We start from the raw sequence: 19,946 nt of genomic DNA on the forward strand, positions 1-19,946 counted from the left end.
ATGTTCTCTAAGTTAACAGGAATTTGATGATACACCCTAACCAAATCAGGCCTTAAAAAAATCTGTGTACAGTCCTGAATATGCAGTACCAGGAACCAGTCAGGAATAGTCATAGCATTCAGGTGGCAATAATCACCACAAGGGTATTGGTCACCATTAGCCTTACAAGTCTAACCCCAAGCACTTTTCGATAGCTGAATGATTCACTGTGACATGAGATACTCAAACTCCTATTGTGCCACCTGGAGCAAATCCAGTGACAAATGACAGGGTTTAGAAAATACATCAGGACCTTTAGTTTCAGTATAATGGGAAATGATGAAGTCTGATTATTATTGGTTACATAAGAAGGAATAGTGAGCTCAGGATACTCGGTTATTAATTTATTAAATTCAGAGTCATTCAGACATACAGATATATCTAAATCAAATGAACTTTTAAACAATTTGCCATGCAATGATAACCATTCTCGGAATCGATAAGGCAATTATTAGCAATGTTAACAAGAAATCCATATTTTTTAAGGAAATCAGCACCCAAAATTGGCTGATTTATATCTGCAATGACAATTAACTATGTAAAGGTGTGACAAAAATTTAAATCCAAAGTACGACATTTAGTGTCAAACGTGGGCATCTTATTTCCATTCACAGTGAATAAAACCAAATCCTGAAAATGCCCACAAGCCTGAGCATACACTTGTGGTAATACCAACACATACACATCAGTGTCTAGTAAATATTTTAATTTTGACAAGGGGTCGCCCAAAAGTATATGATTCATCTCGGGAGCTCTACCTTAAACAGCATGCGATTAGACATTTTCATTTCACAAAAGGAACACATGCAGAGTGACATTTCCTTGCACACTCACCAAAATTTATATGATAGAAACAAAGGTCATCTATTCACTCTTTATAGTGATTAATGCACTCACATGAACTATTGTGCCCACTTGAGACCCAAAAATTGCACTTTGAACTGCATGAATTAAAATCCAAGGCAAAGGCTAACTTACCAACTTGCTTTATCATTTGCACAACCAGAAATTCCAAACAAGTTGTAGCAGCTTCATTCGACTCAGAGGTCACAGCTGTATTCACATAAGAGTGGGGTAGCTGTATTCACATAAGAGTGAGATGTGGGCTCAGTAATCTTATCAGTGACTGTAACCAATTTACTCAAATCATCTTCACTTAGAGCAACCAAATAGACTGTATATTATTGTGCAGTACTGCATGCCACAAAGATCTTAACAAGGGCTCACCTACAGTATCACAAGATAAAGATATAAGTCAACAACTGAGAAAGACGCTGGTCACCAAGCTCAAGACCTTGCAACAGAGTACCAATTTTCAACTTTTCGCTTTCAGAATATACTGCAATCAAGCTTTGCTTTAGAATATATTTCCAATAACAGGAGGTTTTAAAATGATATCGCTAACAGAATTAAGCGTATAAGAATCCACAGCAGCAGCAGCATGTTTAAATTTTGTTAAATCCCAAGTAATATCAGAAAAGGAAAACTGCGATTCTAATCTAAAAAACCATAATGCACAGCTAGTTTCCTAAAATGGCAGTAATTTTATTGAAATATGCAATACCTGAACAACTGCTATATTTTCAGTTGGAAAATCATTAGTAGAACTTTCACTATACAACATGACTATTAAATTTAGAAAAGATAATATGACTCTAATTCCAAAGACAAGAAAAATATCAATAATAAAGCATGGTATGAAAGAATACATCACATACCTATAACCACACATGAGAATGAAAAATATATGAATATTAACAAAATGTCAAATATTCACCTTGTAAAAATACACTATACACATTATCAATAAGGAAAAACAGACTGCAGCAAATGCCAAGATCATGCAGTAAAAAATATTTTCTTTAAATAAATACACTTTAAAGATATTCTAAGAATCATTAAAAATCCAATGAAATTTAAAAACATTTAAATTACAAAAACAAGATACGAAAAATCTCTCCTCTGCATTAAAAAAACTGATAATTTAAAAGGGTAATGCAATTTCAGCCCCAACTCAGAAACTGATGGAAATATTCACCAAAATATTCTTCGGAAACATTTATACTTATGCAATATCGCAGTGAAATCACAAAATCCACCCAGGTTGCTCAAAAACTTTTTCCAGCAAAACTGCAGCATACTTTATTTGGATAAGTACTGGACCACAAGATTTTATAAGTGGAAAAATGCCTTCCATACAAAACCATGGCGAAATCACAACCAGTCTTCAAGACAGATGTAGCTGCAATGAACGATGCACTAGTATAGTTTACACTTCAGGTCACCAAAATATAGCAATGGTTTATCACTATCAGACTTCAGAAGTTGCCAAAAATGCCTAAGAATTACAAACTTCAGCTAACAGTTAAAATCATTTAACATTAAACATCAAACCATTTAACATTTAAAAAAGAGGAAAGCATGACTCGCAAGAGGTTAAACATTTAATAATTAACATACATGAGCAGACACCAGACATTGGCAACAAACAGGCAAAATAAAGGTCAGAATTAAGTAGTCAACAGAAAGCCTCAGCAAAAAGTTCAAATTTTTATACTTGTGTTATGGTGAGTATATATGCATACTGTGCAGTAAAGATGAAAATTGTCACTGACTGCAAATGAAGATTTCTGTCGCAGGCATGATAATTTCCATCGCACACTTAAGCATCTTTTGTCAATACTATAATTCAGATTTCATCTGTCTCATAAACATTGAACCCATACAAGTACACTGAACAAGGCATTTTCAAATTGCGCTAAGGGATTGGTTATTCAAGTTAGAATAACTCCAAGAAATAAGTTTAAATGAAATGCAGGAAAAAATGTGTATAATTTAACAGGCTGTACAAAGAAGTCATGTGATGTTCACAACAGATTTTTTATTATTAGCATCTGTTTGTTAGAAAATTATGTCTTAAGTATTGTACGCATTCTAAGCATCTTTGATAGAATTTAAATATTTACAGAAATTTACAACTATATCAAATCTATGACACAAGAGTGGCATGTATATCAACTTCTGACTTGAAATGTGATACACCACAAAATTGAGGATCGAGTTTAATAGCCTTTCTGGTGCTGAAAATAGTAACAAACCCTCAGGTGATACTTTCTCATTTAAGCAGCTAATGCAGAACCCTTTGGGAAGATCTGAAGTTCATATTTTACAAATAAACAGAATGACTACTTTAAAAAGAAGATACCAAAAATCTTTAAAATTTTTTTGAAAAAACCCCACATAATATAGAATATTGTATTGCCTTAGCAAATACATGAAAACTTTAAAGAAAACTGCAAGGAGATCAAAAATGAAAGCCAGGATTTTACATATAAAACACAGAAGCTAATCAAACAGTATGTAATACAGTCAAAAGTCGTTAATCCAGACTCGTCGGGACTTCGGCGATTCCGGGTTATCGATTTTTCCGGATTATAGATCATCAGTTTAAATCTGGTAAAATGGAATGCAGAAATTATAAAATTAAAAATATGAAACCGTAATTTACGAAATAAAGAACAATTGTGATCTAAAGGGTATCAAAATTTACAAAAAAAAAAAAAAAAAAAAAAAAAAAAAAGCTTAATATTTATTTGTTTACTTTATTAAACATTTCTTTCAATGTAAGTTGTTTAAGTTGCTTCGTTTTTTATGTAATAATACATTCTCTTTAATTCTATAAACAGACATAATTTCTTGTTCAGTTACAAAGTTTCGCTGTTCAAGTCCTATAATTGCTGTGTCGGAAATACCGACTAATTTGTCAATCGAAATTTTTTCGTTTTCAATAACCTCTGTTACTTTCTTCGCTATCGGAAGCGAATTACAATGACGAGGCATTTGATTTAAATCATATCAAAGACGGAGTACATCGAGATGAAATACTACATTGAGTAAGCAATTATAAGCCAAATAAAATAAAACATCTGCCCTTAAGATAAGGATAGTGCTGACAGATCAACTTCCAATTCATTGCAGGCCGCCCGGGCGTTAAAGATAAACAAAGTTTAGATAAACAAACGTTAAAGTTTAGATAAACAAACGTTAAAGTTTAAATAAGCAAGGGATATGCCTTTATCCATTTTCTGCAGCAATTCCACTTTTTGTTTAATAGACTCTGAAAGATACTTTCGCTTTGTATATCCTTTACATATTAGTAAATACGAGGGCCATCCAGGAAGTAGATTACGTTTCCGTCTGTGTCCGCTAGGGGCGGGGCTAGCGCGGCCATCTTGGGGTCAGAGCGTTGCGCAGCTCAGTCTGCATCTAGCCGTGCTAGTGAGAGGTTCGTGCTGTGCTCCGTTCAGATACTGTGATGGTTTGAAATGTCTGCATTAATTGAAAATCCCGCGAGCTGCGAGGTGCGCTCAGTAATAAGGTTTCTGACTGCAAAAAACTGTAAACCGATAGAAATCTATCGGCAGCTTCGTGAAGTGTATGGGGACAACATTATCACTGAAGGTGGAGTGCGTCAGTGGGTCATAAGATTTCAAAATGGCCGAACCAATGTTCACGACGAAGATCGAAGTGGGAGACCCAGCATAGTGACCGCCGAACTTCTCGAAAAAGTCGATGCTAAAGGCCGTGAAAATCGAAATTTCACAATAACGGAACTTTCTTTGAGTTTTCCACAAATTTCGCGAAGTTTGTTGCATGAAATCATCAGCGAAAAGCTTGGTTACCACAAGTTTTGTGCAAGATGGATTCCAAAAATCTTGACAGAGGACCACAAAAATCAGCGAATGGCTGCAGCGTTGAACTTTTTGGACGCTTACCATAAGGATGGTGACTCTTTACTCGATCGCATCGTTACTGGTGACGAAACATGGGTGAAACATGTGAACTGTGAAACGAAATTGCAATCAATGCAGTGGGGGCACACAAGTTCTCCCCAAAAACCCAAGAAATGCATGCAAACAATGTCGGCAAGGAAGATGATGGCGACCGTTTTTTGGGACAGAAAAGGTGTAATTTTGGTGGACTTCCTGGAAAGAGGCACTACAATAAACTCTCAAAGGTATTGCCAAACTCTTCAAAAACTCAGAAGAGCAATTCAAAACAAGCGCAGAGGAATGTTGAGCTCTAAGATCTTGTTGATTCACGACAACGCCCGGCCCCACACGGCAAATGTCACTCGTAAAGTTCTTGAATCTTTTAAGTGGGAGTTGTTTCCTCATCCGCCGTACAGTCCCGACCTGGCACCGAGCGACTTCCACTTTTCCCAGCAATGAAGAAGTGGCTGGCTATGCAGCGTTTTGATGACGACGCACAGCTGCAAGAAGAGGTAACGAAGTGGTTGAAGGCACAGGCGGCCGAATTTTTCGACGAAGGAATTTCCAAGCTCGTACATCGCTACGATAAATGCCTTAATTTGTATGGTGACTATGTAGAAAAGTAGTATTTGAGTGTGGCTTTCATCTGTATATAATAAAATTTGTTTCCTATACTTTGTTTATTTTTTTATTCCAAAACGTAATCTACTTTCTGGATAGCCCTCGTATATATCGGAAATTCTTTTTGACATAATCGAAAGTTCAAGCTTACTTTTATAAAATTGCTCTAACAGTCTGCAAAAAATAATAATCCGGATCCAATTCGAAGATTAAGGAACAACGCAATCTGCAACATTAACTGAAATAGATAATTAGATAATTTTAGCTTAGCTTATCCCGTCCGTTATACATTAAACGCGCATTCGTAAACGTATTTTGCACACGCGCACACGCAAATTCGCAGCGGTAAAGGTCTTACGCGCAAGCGTCAACGCGACGCACGCGCAGAAAGTTTGTAGCTTTGAGGTCCGGATTATGGATGTCCGAATTAACGACTTTTGACTGTATTATCTCTCTTTTGTTAAAATAAACAGTAAAAGCTGGACTACCTGACGTTCAACCAACCACAACATTTTAGAATTTCAGAAAAAAAATTTCTCTTACACAAAATTTAGTAAATACAGTACAAAGTCCAAAAACCAGAATGATCTAAAATCTGGACCTCAAAGCCACAAACCCTTTTTTTTTGGGGGGGGGGTATGCTTTATGCACGCACGTTTGATTTTTCCTTCCATGATAAAACGTCTGGAGATTTTCACTTAAAAATTCCGATTCTTAATTTCACTTAAGCACTAAATAAAATACATCGTTATGAAAAAACAATCATGTAAGCATAAATTTGTGAGATTAATAATTTGGCTCTGCAGCTGAGTATCTGCTTGGCATCACATCTCAAACCAAAACATTCACCTATTTTATATCCCTGACGCCGACCTGGCGAGTCATTATTTATTACATTTTGCTTTCAACACCGCATGTTTAGCAATACATGACAGCTTCAGCAATAACTCATGCAGTGATGTCTAAACTTTTTTTTTTTATATTAGTAATTGAATAACAAGAGTAAAGCAACCTTTTCTGCTAACATTAGGCTTGATGATGATTACAGATTTTTTGGTACTATTCGGTTTTGAGGGAAGTAAAAAAAATCGCCAAACTATTGTTGATGTCAGTGCTGCCAAAAATAATTGCAGCAACCCTAACTCAAGAAAGCATGTACGAGGGCCATCCAGGAAGTAGATTACGTTTCCGTCTGTGTCCGCTAGGGGCGGGGCTAGCGCGGCCATCTTGGGGTCAGAGCGTTGCGCAGCTCAGTCTGCATCTAGCCGTGCTAGTGAGAGGTTCGTGCTGTGCTCCGTTCAGATACTGTGATGGTTTGAAATGTCTGCGTTAATTGAAAATCCCGCGAGCTGCGAGGTGCACTCAGTAATAAGGTTTCTGACTGCAAAAAACTGTAAACCGATAGAAATCTATCGGCAGCTTCGTGAAGTGTATGGGGACAACATTATCACTGAAGGTGGAGTGCGTCAGTGGGTCATAAGATTTCAAAATGGCCGAACCAATGTTCACGACGAAGATCGAAGTGGGAGACCCAGCATAGTGACCGCCGAACTTCTCGAAAAAGTCGATGCTAAAGTCCGTGAAAATCGAAATTTCACAATAACGGAACTTTCTTTGAGTTTTCCACAAATTTCGCAAAGTTTGTTGCACGAAATCATCAGCGAAAAGCTTGGTTACCACAAGTTTTGTGCAAGATGGAAGGCAAGAAGAGGTAACGAAGTGGTTGAAGGCGCAGGCGGCCGAATTTTTCGACGAAGGAATTTCCAAGCTCGTACATCGATACGATAAATGCCTTAATTTGTATGGTGACTATGTAGAAAAGTAGTATTTGAGTGTGGCTTTCATCTGTATATAATAAAATTTGTTTCCTATACTTTGTTTATTTTTTTATTCCAAAACGTAATCTACTTTCTGGATAGCCCTCGTATAATAGTACATAACTATCTAAGATTGATGTTTTAATTTAGATGAAAGGTTAATTTTATATAATACTTTCGGTACTTTTCCGTTTTGCCGGCGCAAACGATAAAGTCGCCAATAATGGTACAACTGATGCCAAATGGAATATCTTTGCTAGTAACCTTTTACGCTTCATTTTCAAAACAAGTCACAGCCATTTCTTTTCAGATTGATTGTTTCTTTCAATACTGACATACAATTATGCAGAATTTTTATAGAGGATGGCTAAATTTTATGCCCTAAGACAATTTGCGGTAATTAAGTCAATTAGAATGCAATCACACAACTCACCCAAAGGCGAAAATATAGAAAAGACAAAATCAAGTGTCGAATTCATCAATTCTAACGAAAATGCACTAGCGAAGCAAAGCACTGCGGTTTTACATATTTTCTGAGTAAGCTATTCGTACGAATTGAAATAATTCTTGCATTTAAACTTTTATTCCAAATTAAGATTTAACTTGCAATTAATGTAGATAATTACTGAGAGAATTAGATTTTTGTAGCGTAGTTTACATGAGATGAGATCACTTGGTGTCACGTGATACGAACCGGAAAATCAGGATGTAGAACCATGAAAGCATAGTAAATTCATAAATTAATGTCTTTTTACAAATTTATTGTCTTTATTTATTGGCTTTTTACAAAATTTTAAACCATATTAAAATGTTTATACCTTCAAAATAAAAAATTCTTAGAATTAACATTTCTTAACATTTTTTATGTGTATACTCTATGTTTTCGCCAACAAAGTCTGCTTGGCGAGATTTGCGCCAGCGAAATGGAAAAGTACCATACATTTGATTATTATAATTTATATAAAAAAAAGGCTAAACATGGCTGAATGGAAGCATAAGAGTAAATAACTATTTCAAATCAATATTATAATTTATATAAAAATTGCTAAACATAACTGAATAGATGCCTGCATCACTATTTCGCTATTGAGTTATCGCTAAAGCATAGTTTCATCTCGTTGGTTGTTCAAACATAAGTTTCTATAATGAATGACGCCTTTTCTTTCAAAAAATTCTCGGTAAAGTGCAGAATTGCCCACTTATTTGTTTGCTGCTTTTTACAAGGGTGAAAACCTTGTAACACACACAAAACAATTGGATTTTTGTCAATTTTCTTTTACTTTTTAAGTGAAAATAGGTCGGTGAGTACATAGATAAGGTCAAAGGTGTGTGCAGTGCCATTTCTGTGCAATTCTGGGATTTTTTTTTTTTTTTTTTAAGTGAAAATAGGTCGATGTGTACATGGATACCGAGTATGTGCAATTCTTAAAAACTCATCAAGCAGTGGATGATTCTGCACTTTACCCAAAATTCTATTATATAACATAGTGTATATAAATATACACTTTTTGTCATATGCAATCCCCAAATTGTTAAATCCAATTCATTTCATAATTTAAAATTAAAAAAAGGATTTAAAAATTAAACTAGTATTTCAATGGCGTCTTAAGAAATATAGAACTATATAAATTTACGCAATCTGAAATCAGCATGTACGCTAAATTTGGCGCGCTGTTAAATGGGCTCATTTGCTAAATTTGACGCTTTTGCGCATACATTTTCGCTGCAATTTTTATGTCCTCAAAATGGAATAGTACCGATTTTTTAAATGCTCTAAGTAATGTTGACGAGGAAAAATTCAACAAATATTTCTTTTCATATGCTAAAAACAGATTTTGCTAACGAAACTCAAAGGCCAAAAGATTACTTTTAGTGCTATTTTAATTAAGAATAACTGATATGTTATTCACCATAAACCCAGAAGTGGTGGCAGAATTTAGGAAAGACACAAGTTTTGGAATTTGGGGAAGCACTGAGTGGCAAAAGTCACGGATGAAGTTTTTTATATTTTTTTTGGGGGGGGGGAAGCACTGGGATACAAAGTTTAGGCGCTGTGAAAATTTAAAACTTAGGAAGGCCATTTGTAGCAGAATTTACAGACTGCACCAGGCGGTATCTAGCATATGTGGGAGTTCATTTATTTAGGACTCAGATTAGTTTTAAGCATGTGCAAAAAATAAATATAAGTATAGTAAATAATTAATAAAATTCAGGCTTAATTCAGTACGCAATAGGAGCAAGACAAAACTTAGTGGAACAACTTGGCTTTCGTTGCCTATCTTGTGATACACAGCCAATAATGTATAACAGATGCTATTAAGCTAGACTAAAATTATCTTAACTGATTCTAAGGCATTTCAGTTATATAGCAGATGGCGCTGCTCCTTAATCTCCTAATTTGATCCAGCTTATTATTTTTTGCAGACTGTTATTATTACAGCAATTTTATAAAAATTAAACTTGAACTTTCAATTATATCGAAAAGAGTTTCCAGTCCTGGAGCTGCCAAAGGATCTACAAAGCGAAACCATGTTTCGATGTCCATTAAACAAAAAGTGGAATTGCTGCAAAAAATGGATAAAGGCATATCCGTCTCAAAATTATGCGAGGAGTATGGCATTGGAAAGTCAATTGTATATGACATAAGAAAAAGGAAATTTTAGAATTTTTTATGGAAGCAATTTAAACAACTTATATTGAAAGAAATGTTTAATAAAGCAAACAAATAAGTATTACTTTTTTTTTTTTTTTTTTTTTTTTTTTTGTAAATTTTTATACCTTTTAGATCATTATTGTTCTTTATTTCATAAATTACGATTTCATATTTTTAATTGCATAATTTATGCATGCCATCTTACCAGATTTAAATTGATGATCTATTATCCGGAAAAATCCTAAATCCGGAATCGCCGAAGTATCCTAAACAATATTGATTAATTGATTATATTATCTCCTAAGTTTAATTAAAGTAGATTATATTATCTCCTAAGTTTAATTAAAGTAGAATTATATTATCTCCTAAGTTTAATTAAAGTAGATTATATCTATTAGTTTATATATATTGTCACCAAATAACGTGATTTAGTGTTAATAATGAATAGGCATGACTTTAAAATCATAAAAATTCCCTTTTTAATTTAATCTGAACTAAGTTTAATTTCTGCAAAGAAAGGTAAAAGCTCTATTTTTTCCTTGCATTTTGAGAAAATTTTTAATATGTGCGGCTAAATGAAGTGGATGGAATATTTTCAAAGTTACAGGATCTGGGCATTAAAAAAAGCCATGATATGTGACTTTAAAAATGGATAGACAATGGCAATTTAATGTGAAAAATTATTATAAGTGATTTAAGTTTTTCATATGCTCTAATTTAATAAATTTGTTCATTTAAACTTCTACTGGAACAAATAGTGACATAGCTACCAACTTTCATGTTCAGCAGGAATTCATAATAATCAAAATATGCCTTTCAGGAATTAAATATGTTCTGCTTTCTTCTTTTCTAAATCTTGTATAATTTTAAACATATGCTCTTGATATTCAAAATGGAAACAATTAAGATGATTGTTTTTATAATTTTAGAGAAAAATTTTCCCCATTAATTTGGCTTTTGTAGTATAAATTCCACTTTTTATATGCTCGGTTTCTGGAATTATTATGCATCCAGAACTCGGCATTTCCCGTGCTTTCCAGCTAGTCAAGTTTTTACTGTGTTTGGGATAATATAATCTATTTACTAAGGAATATCATGATATTCTAAATTTAAAAAAAAATAAAGACCTCTTTTGAAGACTTGGCAAACATAACAGATAGACTTTTTGATTCAGCTAAGGATTCATCAGACATCGGTTTCCTTTCATGTCTTTTTTCAGCTCCTTTACTTCTTTTCTTCATATCTTGTTTATACATGTTCTGTAAATAAAGATCAAATTCATTTAAATTTTTTTAATATATGAAAACTATGCACTTGTTTTAAAATTTAATTACAGATGAAGTACAATATAATATAAACACCTGTGAAATAAGAGAAAATCTTTACTGATAAAGGTTAGACTATCCTTTGACTGAAATACACATTCTATGTAACATGAGATACAAAGAGAGGTCTTGCACCATATTTTTTAGGAAATACTAAACCATTTCTCTCGCACAGCAATCTCAACCTCTGAAAATGTAGCTACAGTCAGGATTCAAGCAAGAAGCCTGAACTTCAAATATTTAATGATGTTCAGGTTTGAGGGGTGAGAACACCAGATGATATGTCCCGCTTCAACACAATTTCTTCAGATTAGTGCAGAACACACTACGCAGTGTGGATAGAAATATTAAAGAGTGGATAAAAGGATGGACATGATCCACTAGTATTCTCAATAGAACAGTCAAAAGTTGTTAATTCGGACACCCATAATCCGGAATGATCTATAATCCAGACCTCAAAGCTACAAACTTTCTGCGCATGCGTCGCGTAAGACCTTTACGGTTGCAAATATGCGTGTGTGCATGCGAATAATACGTTTACGTATGCGCGTTTAATGTATAACGGACGGTATAAGCTAAGCTAAAATTATCTAATTCAGTTAATGTTGCAGATTGCATTGTTCCTTAATCTTCGAATTGGATCCGGCTTATTATTTTTTGCAGACTGTTAGAGCAATTTTATAAAAGTAAGCTTGAACTTTTGATTATGTCAAATAGAATTTCTGATATATATTTACTAATATGTAAAGGATTTACAAAGCAAAAGTATTTTTCAAAGTCCATTAAACAAAAAGTGGAATTGCTGCAAAAAATAGATAAAGGCATATCCTTCGTTTCTCTAACCATTCTGAAATCTGTTTATCAATTTCACGCTGCTCTTCGGGTTGGGGGGGGCGCAATGAATTGGAAGTTGATCTTTCAGCACTATCCTTATCTTCAGGGCAGATATTTTTATTTTATTTGGCTTATAATTCCTTACTAAATGTAGTATTTCATCTTGATGTACTCCGTCTTTGATATGATTTAAATCAAATTCCTCGTCATTATAATTCGCTTTCGATAGTGAAGAAAGTGACACAGAGGTTATTGAAAACGAAAAAATTTCGATTGACAAATTAGTCGGTATTCTGGACACAGAAATTAGAGGACTTGAACAGCGGAACTTTGTAACTGAAGAAGAAATATGTCTGTTTATAGAATTAAAGAGAAAGTATTATCACATAAAATGAAGCAACTTAACCAACTTACATTGAAAGAAATGTTTAATAAAGTAAACAAATAAATATTAAGCTTTTTTTTTTTTTTTTTTTTTTTTTTTTTTTTGTAAATTTTGATACCCTTTAGATCACAATTGTTCTTTATTTCGTAAATTACGGTTTCATATTTTTAATTTTATAATTTCTGCATTCCATTTTACCAGATTTAAACTGATGATCTATAATCCGGAAAAATCGATAACCCGGAATCGCCGAAGTCCCGACGAGTCCAGATTAACAACTTTTGACTGTAATAGGATATTATCTTCCCATGTAGTTCCCACATTATCATCTTCCCCCAAGTGGACCAAGATTGCATGCCTTACTAACAGAGAACTATTTTCATGCTTCACAGCTGGCAAAAGGCAGACAGGCACAAATTCTCCTCTAGGCATTCACCCAGTGGTCTAAAATAGGATGGGTACTAACATATTAATGCAACTACCTTGGTACAATTTGGCGATTTTTTACAGACGAAAAGGTAAAAGGTACTTATTGGGTGCAAGTTAGTGGTTTTTGCCCTTTTTTGGGGGGAAAGATTTCCAAACTATCAATATTTATTGTAAGTCAGTAAACATTATCAACATATGAAAAGAAAACTTACTTTAGCAATTTAAAAATACAAATCTGAATTACTAAATAAGGATTGTCTGACCCACTAAAAAAAAATGCATTCTTCTTCAAATCTTTGTGTAATTCTTTTGTACTATTCTTCTCCTAAAGTACAAAATGATCACGTTTTTGCTTTAAAAAAAAAAAAAAAAAAAATCAGAGAATTGTGCAGACTTGGCTCCATACAATTCTCAGTAACAGTAGTTATTGAAGAAATGCATTTCCTCATTATTTTCATTAGAAAACATTTTCAGAAAAATTCTGTATTCCTGCAATTTCTTCCATTCCACAAACTCATATTTTAAAACTAAGTTTGAGGAAAAAATATTACAATTTGTTTAAAATAATCATTGGAACTTGGAATACAACAAAAAAGAATACATACAAAAATGACAGCATTTGCTTAACTGACAGAATGTTATGAGCATAATTGCTGGAAGAATGGTTATGATACCATTCTTCCAGCAATTATGCTCACATGTACCATAAGATGAATGGCAATTTATAATCATACACAAGTACCATAAGATGAATGCCAATTTATAAAATCCATGGAGACAGGAAATATGAGGAGAGGACCAAACTGGTTTTCCTATGCACTGCCTTGAAGCAGTACGCACCCCTTCTTGGAGACCAAAACATTCTCTAACTTCCCATTAAGATCAATAGGTTTTAATATGATTGGAGGTAAACATTTTGTAATTATGTTTTAAATATATGTACAGTCAAAAGTCGTTAATTCGGACACCCATAATCCGGAATGATCTATAATCCGGACCTCAAAGCTACAAACTTTCTGCCCATGCGTCGCATTTACGCATGCGCACAGGCGTTTACGAGAGCGCATAAGACCCTTACAGCTGCGAATATGTTTGTGCGCATGCGCGTTTAATGTGTAACGGAGTTATACGCTAAGCTAAAGTTATCTAATTCAGTTAATGTTGCAGATTGCGTTGTTCCTTAATCTTCGAATTGGATCCGGCTTATTATTTTTTGCAGACTGTTAGAGCAATTTTATAAAAGTAAGCTTGAACTTTCGATTATGTCAAATAGAATTTCCGATATATATTTACTACAAAGCGAAAGTATGTTTTGAAATCCGAAATCTGTTTATCAATTTCACGCTGCTCTGCGGCAGAGGGAGGGGGCAGAAACGTCATTATTAGATTATGATAGATTAGAAAGATTATGTCAAATAGAATTTCTGATATATTACAAAAAAAATGAATGCCAGGATTTTACATATAAAACACAGAAGCTAATCAAACAGTACATAATACAGTCAAAAGTCGTTAATCCAGACTCGTCGGGACTTCGGCGATTCCGGATTATCGATTTTTCCGGATTATAGATCATCAGTTTAAATCTGGTAAAATGGAATGCAGAAATTATAAAATTAAAAATATGAAACCATAATTTACGAAATAAAGAACAATTGTGATCTAAAGGGTATCAAAATTTACAAAAAAAAAAAAAAAAAAAGCTTAATATTTATTTGTTTACTTTATTAAACATTTCTTTCAATGTATGTTGTTTAAGTTGCTTCGTTTTTTATGTAATAATACATTCTCTTTAATTCTATAAACAGACATAATTTCTTGTTCAGTTACAAAGTTTCGCTGTTCAAGTCCTATAATTGCTGTGTCGAAAATACCGACTAATTTGTCAATCGAAATTTTTTCGTTTTCAATAACCTCTGTTACTTTCTTCGCTATCGGAAGCGAATTATAATGACGAGGCATTTGATTTAAATCATATCAAAGACGGAGATAAAATACTACACTTAGTACGGAATTATAAACCAAATAAAATAAAAACATCTGCCCTGAAGATAAGGATAGTGCTGACAGATCAACTTCCAATCCGCGGCGTGAAATTGATAAACAGATTTCGGATTTCAAAACATACTTTCGCTTTGTAGATACAAATTACATATTAGTAAATATATATCGGAAATTCTATATGACATAATCTTTCTAATCTATCATAATTTAATAATGACGTTTCTACCCCCCCCCCTCTGTCGCAGAGCAGCGTGAAATTGATAAACAGATGTCGGATTTCAAAACATACTTTCGCTTTGTAGTAAATATATATCGGAAATTCAATTTGACATAATCGAAAGTTCAAGCTTACTTTTATAAAATTGCTCTAACAGTCTGCAAAAAATAATAAGCCGGATCCAATTCGAAGATTAAGGAACAACGCAATCTGCAACATTAACTGAATTAGATAACTTTAGCTTAGCGTATTACTTCGTTACACATTAAACGCGCATGCGCACAAACATATTCGCAGCCGTAAGAGTCTTACGCGCTCTCGTAAACGCCTGTGCGCATGCGTGAACGCGACGCATGCGCAGAATGTTTGTAGCTTTGAGGTCCGGATTATAGATCATTCCCGATTATGGGTGTCCGAATTAACGACTTTTAACTGTATTATCACATGAAACGAAGCAACTTACATTGAAGGAAATGTTTAATAAAGTAAACAAATAAATATTAAGCTTTTTCTTTTTGTAAATTTTGATACCCTTTAGATCATAATTGTTCTTTATTTCATAAATTACGGTTTCATATTTTTAATTTTGTAATTTCTGCATGCCATCTTACCAGATTTAAACTGATGATCTATAATCCGGAAAAATCGATAATCCGGAATCGCCGAAGTCCCGACGAGTCCGGATTAACGACTTTTGACTGTATTATAAAGTATTTGCATTGCTATACTACCAACATAATTCCACTAAGAAATGTAAAGAATGTTAAAAATGTAAATGTAGAGAAGAATGTTTTGACTAATAAAATTGGTTGTTCATTCAAAAATGGAGAGATTTCTTAAAACTTCATTACAGACGTATAAAAGAATGAATATCTGGTTGCAGTCGCTGGGATAGAACGGTGAAACTAGTGTTTATTTAAAAACAAAAGTAAATACAGTACTTGTGAGTACAAGTTTTAATGAATATTGTGCCATTTTGTATGAAAATGTTGCATCTTATTAACGAGTTAAACTAATAGAACGATATTCTAAGTTTAAGCTTCTGGATTAAAGCGTCCAAATATTTAATGTTCTTTTAAAATTTGAACTCTTGTAATAGAGTTGCAAATTTATTACGTTAATATTAGAATATTTCTATTATAAAATTTGAGCTCTTGTATTAGAGTCACAAATTTATTACATTAATATTAGAATATTTCTATTATAAATTTTGAGCTTTTGTATTAGAATGCCAAATTTACTACATTAATATTAGAATATTTCTATTATGAAATTTGAGCTCCATATCAAGAGTTTTGTTGTGTGAATCCACTTTGAGGCTTTAATTCTTTTTTATTTACTTTCGTATAATTTATTAAAAGCAAGCTTTGCAGATTTTTGTTTATCAGAAAGCACATAGTTTTACTGCATTAAGTATTTTAGAAACAAAAATACGTTGTGTCATACTTGAATTTCTAATAGAAAAAAAAGGCTAGAGTGAGCAAGTTGATTTGAATTTTTGAATATTGACTAAAAGCCTTTTTTAATTAATTTTGAAATGCTGTCAAAAGTTTTTCTATTTCTAAAACTAAACTCGGTGGCATAACAGCCCTAATGGGCCAAAGCCTGCAGTGCCCAAAATCTGCTTTCTAGACTAAATAAGTGGTCAGCTTGTCACAGGATCCTCAGTGTTTAGTCCCCACACGAACTTGGTACTCATTTTATCGACCCAAGTGATGAAAACCAAGGGGTGAAAGGCTGTCGACCTTGCCCAGTCCGGGAATTGAACCTCGGACCTGTGGTGCTGCTGCACGATGCACTAGCCACTGTGCCTCTTTTTTATTTCTAAACATGCCATTTCTTGCCAAAGGTAGAAAACAAGATTTAATAGAAGTAGCCGAAGAATTAGGTGAGAAAGTGCCACTAACTAGTAAGGCCCCAGAAATTAAAAAATTAATCACTGAAAGTCAATTTTACCATGAGGAAGAAGTTAAATTAATTCTAAACCGAATAATTGCTGAATGCTTGTCTCAAGAAGCGAGAGAAGAACGTCTGTCTTGAGAAGCAAGGGCATATGAATTGAAAATTGGCGTAGCTAGCATAAAAATGGCGTAGCTAGCATAACTGGCGCCCGGGGCACGATACCTTTCTGGCGCCCCCCCTAAAAACATATAGTAATGTAATATATAGAATATACTCGTAATAAGAATATAAGACAAAAATAAAAGGTTACAGTACCTAACTTAAAATATTCTATAATATATTACGAATAGTCACTGCAGGTACTCTTCTACAAAATACTGCTCTGTTTTTCAAGATATATAGGGTACACAGGCTCAGGTTAGGCTTGAGATAATTTAGCCAAAAGCAATTTAAATTTGAGGCAAAAGAATCTTGTTAAAAAACTAAGACTGGAATTGGATTTGGAAATCTGTCTGTCAGTAGAAAAATCGGACATACGGTCATCTAGAATAAGTTAAAGATGTTATTTATTTAACATACTTAATTAATTTTTAAAAAAAGTACAATTTTCAAACAATTTTAAAAAGTTAATATATATAAGGTCGCTATATTTAATAATAATATAGTGTTATATTATAATAATTGATACTACTAGCAATTGATACTGAAATAGTAAGGAGTATTTGCAGAGCGACTCTCAGGTTTGGAAAAACATCTTCTCCATACGATATTATAAAGGTAAGAAGCTGTAATGGAGTTTTTAGGTTAACTTTTTCTACTGGTGAGTAACATCTTGCAATCACATATTTCGACATAGAGTTCTGTTCTATTAAAATCTGTATTATAAAATTCACCCAAATTTTTACAATTCTTTTCAAGACCGTTATCAACATTATCCTTGTTTAATAAATTTTCAACATCCAGTAAAAATTCAAATTTGGAGTTAAGATCACTTACGTCACTTATTTATTTCCTGCTACAGACGATCAAGAACGCTTCTCTAAAATTCATTTTAGGATCTTGTAACCTAAGTTGCACATGATCAATTTTCCTCAAGATTTTATGCCAGAAATGGACTAAAGTTATAAAACTAAAATTCAGCATATTTTGCAATAAAAATGCAGCTTCACTTCTGGTGTCACTTGTAGTAATAGTATCCTCTGTTGATTTTTCTAATAATTCTACTAATTCTTCCTGTCCTCCAACAATAACGCTAACCGCTTCTGCTCTGACTCTCTATTGTGCTTCAGATTCATGTTTAACAGTTTTCTTTAAAGCATTTTTTAATAATTTCCATCGTAATGTTGAACATGAGAAAAAGAGATATATGTTTTCAATTATTCCAAAGCATGTTATAACGATTGGATCTTGCTTAGCTGCAGAGACTCCTACTAAATTTAATGGTGGTTATCACAATTTACAAATAATGCTTTATTATTTTTTCCATAATTCTTTGTTCAATGCCAGATATGTGACCTAACATCACGACAGCATTATCATAACATTGTAATCTACAATTTGTTAATGAAATCTGATCGGAATTTAATTTTTCTAAAATTGTATTTTCAATTGAGGCTGCATCTTTAGCATGTATTTCAATAAATCTTTGATTCAAGCGAATAATCACTTCAGCACGAAAATGGTTCGATATTATTCAAAGATTATTAGAGAACTTTAAATAAGCAACATCTTTGAACTCCAGAATGTCCGGAATTGCAGTAAGTGTTTCTGTTGCATTTTCTGTACTTATTAGTAATGGACATGGATTTGGGACTTCTGATGTACTTGAGCCCCTAACTTCATCATCTTTAGAGTATTTTATTTGTTGTGATGTGTTATTGCATAAATGTTTAGCAGCAATAGAAATACAATTTGAATCTGATTTTAGTTCCTCATCCTTCTTAACTTCTGTTTTTTTTTTTTTTTTTTTTTTTCGATTTGTTTATTAAATATAATTCCATTCTTATTCTGGAGTTCTGAGCTTCTTTTTCTTGCCCTAGTTTTCTTTTCCGATTCTGAGAACCGCTAACTTTTTTCCTTGGCATTGACATGGTCTAAATAAAAAATAATTTGTGAAAGTTGCGGAAAGACAATTTATTGAAGAAATAAAAAGACATTAAAGGCAATTACATGCAATTAAAAATGGAAAATCTCTGCAACTATTAGTGATAGGTAGGGCTGGATTTAAACTTGATGAGGCCCTAAGCTATTTGAAAACTGGGGCTCTTTATAAGTCTGTTATGCTATATTTTAAATTTGGGGGGGGCCTAAATTATAGCTTGTGTAGCTTATATGTAAATCCTGCACTGGTGATAGGGAAATGGAAGTTCCATTTTTGTATAAAACTTGTAGGATTCTCCACTGCGTAATTGTAAGTTAACGTTGAAAGTGAAGAATCTTGAGGTTTTGCAGCTGAGGATGGTGGTTCGGTAAAACCATCAAAACTAGTCCTGTGAAAATTTTGAAAATTAACGCTGATTTTTATTGTTTGACTTCTGAATTAATCCCTTATTATTCAAATAAGATTTAACAGAACTCCGTCTTGGAGTTGTACAATAAAGCCGACACTTGGTCGTGAACTTAAGAAACTAAGAATTAAACTAAACTTAACTAAAGAGATGTAGCCGAAGCTATTAAGATTCTAATTTAGTTGGCCCCTTAACGCTAATTGACTGCGAAGTTATCAAGGGCCTAAAGTACGGCCGAGCGTAACTATAGCTTAAGAGAGAGTAGCCTAAAAAGGCGGATGCATGCTAACCAGAATCTCTGATATCTTTCTCCCTCAGACAGTAAAACTTCGCGGTTATATACCGGTCATCCTCATTATTGTATTGAGACGTGATTCTAATACTACGTTCTGGCCGGAAGTGCTAAGTTGAAGTTAAGAAGCAATAGGAAAGGAAGTTTAA

The 19,946-nt window shown here is 33.4% G+C and overlaps 1 protein-coding gene across 2 annotated transcripts in view; it reads right to left on the reverse strand.

Moving 5' to 3' along the window:
• The window catches only part of LOC118197614 (nucleolar MIF4G domain-containing protein 1-like), a 156,178-nt gene that overhangs the window by 114,614 nt on the left and 21,618 nt on the right, over positions 1–19,946 (reverse strand). For both annotated transcript variants that reach the window (XM_085811575.1, XM_085811574.1), the window contains exon 2: positions 11,030–11,161. In XM_085811575.1, coding sequence (XP_085667701.1) covers positions 11,030–11,158 — 129 coding nt within the window. In that variant the 5' untranslated portion in view covers positions 11,159–11,161. The remainder of the gene's footprint in view (positions 1–11,029; positions 11,162–19,946) is intronic.

The sequence above is a fragment of the Stegodyphus dumicola genome, chromosome 2 (genome assembly GCF_044657685.1).
Source record: "Stegodyphus dumicola isolate Sdum_Otavi_A_Nest chromosome 2, ASM4465768v1".
NCBI classification, from domain to species: domain Eukaryota; kingdom Metazoa; phylum Arthropoda; class Arachnida; order Araneae; family Eresidae; genus Stegodyphus; species Stegodyphus dumicola.